At 48.5% G+C, this 11,016-nt stretch overlaps 1 protein-coding gene across 1 annotated transcript; it reads left to right on the forward strand.

The window, feature by feature from the left end:
* The first annotated feature begins 2,866 nt into the window (after nt 1–2,866).
* On the forward strand, nt 2,867–3,820 carry LOC121790738. Its single transcript, XM_042188876.1, has one exon. It carries the CDS (start codon nt 2,867–2,869, stop codon nt 3,818–3,820), a length of 954 nt encoding a protein of 317 aa, XP_042044810.1.
* Nucleotides 3,821–11,016: the final 7,196 nt, after the last annotated feature.

Below are 11,016 nucleotides of genomic sequence, written 5' to 3' on the forward strand. Positions count from 1 at the left end.
TGCCAAGTACTTTTGTGTCTCTTTTACAGGAATTCGAAGATATTTTTCCAGTGGAAGAATCAAGTGGATTACCTCCATTAAGAGGTATTGAACACCAAATTGACCTTGTTCCCGGGGCAGTTCTACCAAAACCGACCAGCCTATAGAGCCAATCCTGAAGAGACTAAGGAAATTCAAAGGCAAGTGCAAGAGTTGTTGGACAAAGGAAAAATCCGTCAGAGCATGAGTCCATGTGCTGTTCCGGTAATTGTTGTTTCTAAGAAAGATGGATCATGGAGGATGTGCATCGACTGCCGAGCAATCAACAAAATCACGGTAAAATATCGCTATCCTATTCCTAGGCTAGATAATATGCTTGATGAATTGCATGGATCTGTTGTGTTTAGTAAGATAGATTTGAAAAGTGGTTATCATCAAATTCGAATTAGAGAAGGAGACGAATGGAAAATAGCCTTTAAAACAAAATTTGGTCTATATGAGTGGTTAGTAATACCTTTTGGTTTAACTAATGCACCAAGTACTTTCATGAGATTGATGCACCATGTTTTGAGAAAACTCATTGCAAAATTTGTGGTTGTTTATTGTGATGATATTCTTGTCTATAACAAAAATGTGGATGAACATCTTAACCATATGCATGCAGTTTTGGATACCTTATGAAAAGAATCATTGTATGCAAATCTCAAAAAGTGTTCTTTTTACATGGATAAAAGTTGTTTTTCTGGGTTTTGTTATAAGTGCTAATGGGATTGAAATGGAAAAGGAGAAGGTGAAAGCTATTTTAGTACAATTGCAGCACCTTTGAATGAAATTGTGAAAAAGGATGTTTGTTTTTATTGGGGAGAAAAACAAGAGCATGCTTTTAATCTCCTTAAAGAAAAAGTTACAACTGCACCAATTCTTTCTTTGCCTAACTTTGATAACAAGTTTGAGCTTGAATGTGATGCATCTGGAGTAGGCATAGGAGCTGTTTTGTTGCAGGATGGAAAGCCAATCGCTTACTTTAGTGAAAAGTTGAAAGGAGCTCAATTGAACTATCCAACGTGTGACAAGGAGTTATATGCTTTGGTTAGAGCTTCTTTGCAAACATGGCAGCATTACTTGTGGCCTAGAGAGTTTGTAATTCATACGGATCATGAATCTCTCAAGTACTTGAAAGGTCAAGGTAAGCTTAGCAAGAGACATATTAAGTGGGTGGAATTCATTGAATCATTTCCCTATGTAATCAAATATAAAAAGGGAAAAGAAAACATTGTGGCTGATGCATTTCTCGGAGGTACCTTTTGATCACTACTTTGAGTTCTAAGTTGCTTGGTTTTGAGTTGGTTTTAAAAAATGGCACATTTTATTCCATGTCACAAAATTGAAGATGCATCTCATATTGCTGATTTGTTCTTTAAAGAAATTGTCCATTTGCATGGTGTTCCTAGATCAATTGTGAGTGATCGAGATGCTAAATTTGTGAGTCGGCTGATGGACAAACTGAAGTAGTTAATAGGACTTTGTGGAATAAGTTGGGAACTAAACTCTTATTTTCTACTACTTGTCATCCACAAACTAATGGACAAACTGAAGTAGTTAATAGGACTTTGTCTCAATTACTACGAACTTTAGCTAAAAAGAACTTGAAAGCTGGGAGGAATGCTTACCTTTTGCTGAATTTGCTTATAATCGAAGTGTTCATTCTGCTACTAACTTTTCTCCATTTGAAGTTGTGTATGGTTTTAATCCATTGAATCCACTAGATTTGATTCCAATACCTATTGAAGAACGTGCAAGTCTTGATGGAAAAGCTAAGGCTGAAATGGTGAAAAGATTGCATGAAAGGGTAAGACTCAACATTGAAAAGATGACAGAACAATATGCAAAGCAAGCCAACAAGGGTCGGAAACAAGTCATCTTTGAGCCGGGAGATTGGGTTTGGTTGCATATGAGAAAGGAGAGTTTTCCTTCGAAAAGAAAGTCCAATTGCAGCCAAGAGGAGATTGACCTATCCAAGTGATTGCAAAAATCAATGATAATGCTTACAAACTAGACTTATCTGGTGAGTTTAATGTAAGTGCTACTTTCAATGTTTCTGATATATCTCCTTATGTTGGTGAATTAGATTCGAGGATGAATCCTCTTGAAGAAGAAGGGAATGATGGAGACATAACCAAGCTGATCTACAAGGACAAGAAGATGGATCCATTGATCATTTCAAGTGGGCCAATTACAAGAGATAGAGCTAAGAAGATAAAGGAGTCCATGTTGCTTTTAGTTGTTGAAATAAAAGCCCAATTACAAGACTATTCTACATTGGGCAAAGTGGTAAATATTATTCAAGTTTGTGGGCAGCCCAAGACTTGAAGTTTGGAGTCACTACATATCACATTTTGGAGGCCCAAATTGATGATACATGATGAATTTTCGTCCAAGTTGGAGCAGCCAAAATGAAGGGTCTGTTTTAGTTACATTTTATGTTAAACAAGTGACTTTAGATATCCTAGAGTTACACCAAAGGTTTAGGAGTTACTTTTCTTTTATTATGAGTCATTTTAAGTGTCTTAAGTTGTACTAATGATGTGAGACTTTCAAGAGTCCATTCTAGCCTATAAATAGGCTTGTAAGCATGTCATTTGAAGACCGTTGGTGCACAACCCAAGGACACCCCGTTACAAATTGATGCCGGCACGCACACGAGGGAGGATGACCATCAGATCGTCATATTCCAAGGAGGGCCTTCAAACCTTCCGGGTACGAGCCTTCCTTGTTAATCGTGTCTTACAACCTCATGTTTTGGAACGCTAGGGGAGTCGCTAATGCGCCGACCCAAAACGTCCTAAAAAGACTAATTAAGTGTTATAATGTCATGTTTCTTGCAATAATGGAGCCACTTACTAATCCCGACCCGGATCGGTACTCTAAGGCGCTGGGATTAAAATTCAAAGGATCAAATATGTCCGGCAAGATATGGGTATTTGCCGAGGAGGGAGCCAACTTCATTATTGAGGAGGATTTGGACCAAGTCCTACATGGAAGGCTAACTTCGCACCGCATGGCGAACTATATTTCCATCTCAGTGGTATATGCTAAATGCAATATATTGGAGCGACATCCCCTGTGGGATAAAATGAGGGAGATATCAACCCGGATGGAAGGAACACCGTGGCTGATTGGAGGGGACTTTAATACGATCCTTGCACACGAAGACAAGGTTGGTAGTGAAACCAATCGGCAAGCAAAGATGATTGATTTTGCCGAAGCCATTGAAGACTGTAGGCTTCTGGACCCGGGGTTTGATGGTGCGGAATTCACTTGGGCTAAAAATGGCCTGTTTGAAAGGTTGGATTGGTTGCTTGTCATTGAGGCATGGACAAATGTGTTTGAGGCAACGAGGGTGACTAATCTCCCGAGGGTATCCTCGGATCATGGTCCGATACTTGCGAGGTGTTCGATGCCGAGGCCGCCCTCGAGGGGTAGTGTCTTCCGATTCCAATATATGTGGGTCCGGCACGACGGCTTTTTGCAGCTAGTTCAAGATATTTGGGCTCAACCGACAGGGGCGAGTGGGCTCTTAAATCTCCAAACTAAGCTTGCTAGGAGCAAAAAGGCCCTTAAGGCTGGGAACAAGGAGGTTTTTGGCAACATTCACGCCAATCTCCAAGCAATGGAGGAAGGGATCGCGCAAGCTCAAGCCTATTTTGAGGGTCACCCAACGCCGTGGAACAGGACCGAGATCAATAAAAACATTGCCGAGTACATTCTCCGAACCAGACTAACCTCCGAACCAGATTCAAGGCCGGTTCGTTTGAGGGCTTGTCGAGCTTTCTCCGGGTGAGGCGTGCCAACCCTTTTGGTTTTAGACTGTGCAATAGAATGAAACTTCCACTCCGGTGAGGAGAGGGGCTGCATCGTGTGTTCCAAGGCATCGCCATCCCCCTCCGGCAACTCACCGCCGGACTTCACCATGTGTTGGATGCAACAATCACATTACATCTCCCTCAAAGGGGAGGGAGAGGGAGTGGACGAATTCTAGAGAGAAGGGAGAGCTTCTATCTCATGTGCTAGTTTGTAAGCATTATCATTGACTTTTGCAATCACTTGGAATGGTTCATCTCCTCTTGGCTGCAACTTGGACTTTCTTTTCGAAGGAAATCTCTCCTTTCTCATATGCAACCAAACCCAATCTCCCGGCTCAAAGATGACTTATTTCCGACCCTTGTTGGCTTGCTTTGCATATTGTTCTGTCCTCTTTTCAATGTTGAGTCTTTTTTTTTTAACACCTTCACGGTGGAGTGTTCGTGGGTCCCTCATCCCTATATTTCATATCAAAAGAGGTTACAATCATGGATTACAAAAGGGCGATCAATCTATGCCTAGGTGAACAAAACCAAAATGCAAAGTACAAAATCCCTAAGGCAATTGCACCACAAGAGTAGGGAGAGGTCAAGCCATCAACAGATTCGACACCTACGTACACTTCGGCGTCCGCTAAGCTCACGATCGGTGGGCCATACACTACTAACGGTCTTCATCTCTAAATCGAATGTTGGGGGTACCCTTCTCCTCCAGTCGGACGATGGCTTGGAATAAGCGGGGAGCATTGTGGGCGGAAGGATTGTTGTTCAAGTCCCATCTTGGCAAGCAAGTCAGCCGCTTTGTTACCCTCCCGGTGAAGAAAGGTGGCGCGGACGGTGTGTCTTTGCTTAAGGGAATGAAGGCGAGCCATGACTCGGTGAATGTGCGCCGGGCCCCATGTCGTCCCATTGAAGAGTTTGATTGCATGTTCGGCATCCGACTCAATCCATATTGGCTGATTAAGATCCGTGGCCAGAATTAGCCCGTGGTAGAAGGCCATGAGCTCGGCCTCAAGGGCCGATTGCGCATCAATAGGTGTTGCAAAGGCCACAATCATTTTTCCGGAGTGGTCTCGGACAATGCCTCCCCCTCCTCCTTTGTGTGTCGTGGTTAGATATGCTCCATCCGTGTTGAGCTTTATCCACGGGCAGTCCGGTGGGTGCCATTTGACCTGCATGGCGATCCCTCTCGGCCTCCTTGGGACGGCTTGACTCGGTATTTCCATTTTTAGTCTCACGCCTTTCCAATGTTTCGGTTTGATTCCCCCACTTATCATATTGTTCCGGATGAACATAGAAGGTGGCTGTGAAAGGTATTGAAGTGAGAGAAGCTCCTCCTTCTCTCTAAAATACTCCACCCTATTGTACCACCTTTGACCTCCGCCGCCAATCTCCCACCACCACCTCCCCACCCGACGACATTCGCCGACCCCAGCCACCACTCCCTCGTCCAACGGTTCATCACCTTTCATCATCCTCCTTGGCGGTTACCACCCCTTTCATCATCCTCCTTGGCTCGCGGCTCCCGTCAACCTCTACTCCACGTCTTGGCTATACCTTGCCGAAGCCCGCCCGGCTGGCCGAAACAATGGGGCAACCGCCGGACCCCGACGAAAAGAGAGACACTCCGGCCCTAAATCCGGATGATTTGCCTGACATTGTTCCCGGGGATGAGGAAGCTCGGGTCCTCTCCGATCAGCAAATGGTCTTCCGAGCTGGTGAGGCCGCTTCCCTTCAACGTCCGACCAAATCCATGGAACTAAAAATGGCTAAAGCAAAGCTCAAAGCCCGGAAAAGTACGCCGGCGCCTCCTACCAAAGGCAATGGTCGTAAGAGATTTGTCCCGTCTCCGATGCCCGAGGACAAGCAACTAAGGAAGAAGATAGACTTCGGTGAGGAGGAAGGACATTCGGCCGGTAGTTCCAAATGCAAAGGATCCCTGTTCCCGGCGACTCTGTCCCTCGACTTGGGGGTCTCTTTCAGGTTGGAGGACCCCGATTTGCCTCATAAGAAGGAAGAGGAAGTGGAGCATTGGAATGAATGTGAAGAAGAGTTCGATGCCCTCAACGGTAGAACCGTGCCGGAAGGAGGCGGCTCGCCGGAAACTGCTGCTCCCGCCGTCGAGCTTATGACCGTTTCCGGTGAAGTCCCCTCCCTCCACAATCCCCAGCCAAGACTTGCTAGGTCACGTGAAGCACAAGCTGCCCCATGTGCTGTCCTTGCCCCATTGGAAAGTGGAAATGCAAACCTACCTAATCTGGAGGCTGGGACAAAAGTTGACTTTGAAAGCACTAATCCACCTTTCCTACCTAAGCCATCAGGTACAAAAGCAAACTTGCCTAAAATGATAGCAAGTACAAAAGCCCCCCTTGAAAGTGCCCCCCCCCCTTTCCCCTCTAACATGGCACGAGTTGCATCGTTTGGATCCCCACCAAGGAACCCAAAACTAGATGAGATCCTTCATCTTGCAGCGTTGGACTCGGTGGAAACGCTCGATGCAGCGGCGGCGCAGCCTCTCCGTGCCGGAAACTTACCGACGGCCAGTCACAAACCACCGGAGTTCCCCCAAAACTCTTCGGGATGCATGCAAAGTGTCACACACACACCTTGGAATGGGAGTGGGGCATCTCTTGAGGACTTCCCCCCTCTCGAACGAGGACGAACTAGCAAGATCCGAGCTACGTTTGAGGCCAGCCCGGAACATTATTGTGTGGAGCTCGGCCAGCCGCGACCTAAGGCGAACCCTAACGCCAACCGAGAAAAGCTTATTATCGAGACAACGAACAAGGCCACGCCTAGTGCCGAGATGGGCGTATTGACAAGAGAAACACCAACACCCAACGACACGCCAATGGATGATGCCGAGAAGATCCACACCGAGAATGAAGAGGCCGAGAAGGTCCACACCGAGAAAGGAAAAGCCGAACTGCCGAGAATGGAAAAGCCGAGAAGGGTACACAACGAAAACGATGGTGCCGAGAAGACCCACACCGAGAATGGAAAAGCCGAACACAACAACCCGAAGAGAAAAGGAAATACATCTAAGCCCTCGGCGAATGCCGCAACACAAGGGCCAAATGAAGTTACTCAACATGGGGGGGTAGAAGCTACCCCGGGGACCTCGGCGTGGCCGAAATCGATGGCGGACTTGCTTAAGGGTACTCCGTCGGGCTCGGCGAGTAACACGCTACATGGCGGGGGTGATGGCACCTGAAGCCACCCCGGCCGGCCGAAAACGATGGCGGACATGCTTAAAGGCTCGACTGACCCTAACGGCCCTCAAGCCTTTGAGCCGGATAAGCTTCAGAACATTGGATTCGCTTCAGTGTCCGATGGCATCCCGGCCATCTACTTCTCCGGAGCGGAAACTCAAAAGCTTGCTGAGAGCATGGGACACGCCATTGTGGGTAAGTTCTCTCACTCTATCCCTACCGGACTGCAAATCCAAAAGACTCTCGATAACATTAAACTCCGGTGTGGATTCAGTTGGAAGTACATTAATGCTAAACATATTCTCATTCAATGCGAGGACTTGGCGGACTATGCCCGAATCCTTGGAGGCCCAAGGGGTACGCCCGTATGGCTCATTGACCGTCACCCGATGAGGGTCTTCAAATGGTCCCCGGACTTTGATGCATACTGCGAGTCCCCCATTGCGGCAATTTGGTGCAACCTAATTGGCCTCCCCATTCATCTTTTCGACCAATCCGCCTTATTCGCCATCGGCAAGCTTCTCGGCACTCCAATTCAGATTGATCGAGCCACGGCAAACAAGACTCGGCTTTCAATTGCCCGAATTTGCGTCGAGATAGACATCACAAAACCGCCTACCGAAGAGATAATCCTTGACCTTGGTGGGCGAGAAACAGTGCAGCGGGTCCCATGGGACAAGATACCATCATATTGTCAAGAATGTAAACACGTCGGCCATGCAAGTGAGGTGTGCTATGCGACGGGCAAGAAGGAACGGCCGCCAAAGAGAAACTACCATAACGGCCCGCCTAAACAGTCACAACCCGAGAGACAAACCGAGAAGGGGAAGCAAGATACGGGGAAGAATGCCCCCAGCTCCAATGAATGGAAACGTTATGGGAAGAAGCAAGGCAAGGCCGGTGATCGACCAAACAATAACAAAACAAATGGGGAGGATATCGGTGGTACTTCCTGGGAGGGACCGAACTCGAAAATGCCGGGCTCAAGACCGGACTCTAGAATGCCGGACTCTGCTTTGGGGAGCGGACCGAGCTCCGGAACTCAAAATGCCGGGCTCAAGGCCGGGACCGAGGTTGGGAAGTCCCCACCGAACCGGGGGAACCCATTGCATCCCACCTCCGAACCACCATCACCACGTGGGAACATGGACGTGGAGTGGGGCTCCCCTAATGCGAGGCGCTCGGTCTCACCAGCTCGTCGAGGGAATCCGAGAGGAGGCGCGCGCCATGCCATGACAAGGGGGCGTGGGTTCTTCTCGGCAAAGAACCACATGAGTACTAACCGATATTACTCTCTCATGGCGAACGGAGAATTTGATGTTGAGAATTGTGGGGATGCGGACGAAGACCCCATGGAGTTGCACATGGGGGTCGAGAGGTTAGGAGGCAACAGTTCGGCCGACGATGCCGAGGAGGTCGCCCCGAACAAAGAGCAACACCGCACTGACTACCAAGGAGGGCCTTCAGCCTCTTTGGGTACGCACCCTTCCTGTTAATGATGTCGTACAATTTCATGTTTTGGAACGTGAGGGGGATTGCGAATGCGCCCACTCAAAACGTTCTAAAAAGACTTATTGATTGTCATAATGTTTTATTTCTTGCAATAATGGAACCGCTCACACACCCGGACCCGGACCGATTTTCTAAGGCCTTGGGGCTGCCCTTCATTGGTTCGAACACGAACGGGAAGATTTGGATGTTCGCGGAAGAGGGGTCCACTTTTGATATTGAGAATGACTCGGAACAAATCCTTCACGGTTACCTCAAGTCCCACCGCCTTGCTAGGCCGGTGGCCATTTCAGCCGTGTACGCCAAATGCACAAGGGCTGAACGACATCAATTATGGGACAAGATGAGAGAGATTGCCGGGCCTCTCGAGGGAACACCTTGGATCATCGGTGGCGATTTCAACACCATCCTATCACACCAAGACAGAGTCGGAAGTGATACTAACCGGCAAGCCGAGATGGTTGATTTTGCGGAGGCAACGGAGGACTGTAGGCTGCTTGATCCTGGTTTCGATGGAGCGGCATTCACTTGGGCCAAGAATGGCCTCTTTGAAAGGTTGGATAGAGTGTTTGTCAGTGAGGATTGGACTAAGACCTTCGAGGCTACTCGGGTTACGAATCTCCCCCGGGTTGCCTCGGACCATGGACCAATTCTTGTCAGGTGCACGAAGATGAACACATCCGCTGGAGCCAAGGCATTCAGGTTCCAGAACATGTGGATCCGACATGAAGGATTCATGGCCGTAGTGCAAAAAGCATGGGAGGAGCCCACGGGGGCGGGTGGAATCCTAAACATTCAAATCAAGCAGGCCAGAGTTAAAAAGGCCCTTAAGGAGTGGAACAAAGAGGTCTTTGGGAACATCCATGCTAATCTAAAGGAAAAGGAGGAAGAAATTGCTCTGGCTCAAACTAGTTTCGAGGCAAGGCCGACTCCGGAGCACAGGACAGCGATCAACAAACACATTGCCGAGTACATCCTTTTGCTGAGAATGGAAGAAGATTTTTGGCGACAGAAGGCAGCTTTGAGGTGGCTTGCCGAGGGAGACAAAAATACCCGGTTCTATCAAAGCTGGGTGAAACAAAAGAGGGTCCGTCTCCGCATCCATTCAATTCGTGTCAATGGGCAGGAGCTCACCGAGGAAGCCGAGATTAAAAAGTCCGCAGTGGAGTTCTTCCAACAACTCCTTGCCCCCAACAATCCGACACTTGAAGACCCAGACCTCGACCTAATCCAGCAGGTCCACTCAGCCGAGCAGTTCGTTGACATCGCAGATGCTCCAAGTGCGGACGAGATCAGGAGTGCCACCTTTTGCATTTCCGGAGATAGTGCACCCGGACCTGATGGCTTCTCGGCCACCTTCTATCAAGCCTGCTGGTCCATTGTGGGGCCGGAGGTAGTGGAAGCAATCAGACAGTTCTTCAGAGGGGCCTTCCTGCCAAGGAGCATCACGGCCACAAGCATTGTCCTTATCCCAAAGAAGGCATCGCCGGAGTCATGGACCGACTACCGACCCATCAGTCTCTGCAATGTTTTAAACAAGATCATTACCAAGGTACTCACCTCTCGACTCTCTCCTTTCCTCCCACAGGTCATCTCCCCAAACCAAAGTGGTTTTGTCAAAGGTCGGCTCCTTAACGACAACGCACTTCTGGCTCAAGAAATGTTCCATGAGCTTGCTAGATGCTCCCCAGCGCCTAATGTGGCAGTAAAGATTGACATGGCTAAAGCCTATGATAGGGTCCAATGGCCCTTCCTCTTCAAAGTTTTACGCCGTATGGGATTCCCGGATTCATGGATTTCACTTATGGAGAGGTGTATTGGGTATTGCTGGTTCTCGGTCCTTGTTAACGGGGCACCCGCGGGCTTCTTTAGATCAACTCGTGGACTTCGGCAAGGAGATCCGATCTCCCCCGCTCTGTTCGTGATCGCTGCGGAATACCTGTCCCGAGCATTAGATAAGCTCATCCTCGGCCAAAAGGACATGACGTACAAAGCCTCCCGGAGATGCATGGAGATCAGCCATCTAGCCTATGCGGACGACATTATCATTTTCACTCAAGCGGCGGCAAATCCTATGCGCCGGCTAAGAGCTTGTCTTGAAAAGTATGAAAGAGTCTCCGGCCAACAAGTCAGCCTTGCTAAGAGTAATTTCTAACATCATAGCTACAACGTTAAATTGTAAGTTAGAGAGAGACGCTCTCCCTTCTCTCTAGAATCCCCCACCACGTTTTGAGTTCCCACATCGCCGCCTACCCCATTCTCACTCGGCTCACCACTGTCGACGGTCCCCCTCACGCCCCCGCTCCACCAGCCACCCACCACCCTCCCGACCTCGGATTCTCACCAACCAACCCACTCCTTTGGCTAAGGCACGAACAAAGCTCCGGAGCGGCTGGTGACTCGACTCACTCTCTCGATCATGCCGGAGCTCCTGCCGGATCCCCCCCCGGAGTCCG

This window comes from Salvia splendens, unplaced genomic scaffold (genome assembly GCF_004379255.2).
Source record: "Salvia splendens isolate huo1 unplaced genomic scaffold, SspV2 ctg604, whole genome shotgun sequence".
In the NCBI taxonomy this organism is placed as follows: Eukaryota; Viridiplantae; Streptophyta; class Magnoliopsida; order Lamiales; family Lamiaceae; genus Salvia; species Salvia splendens.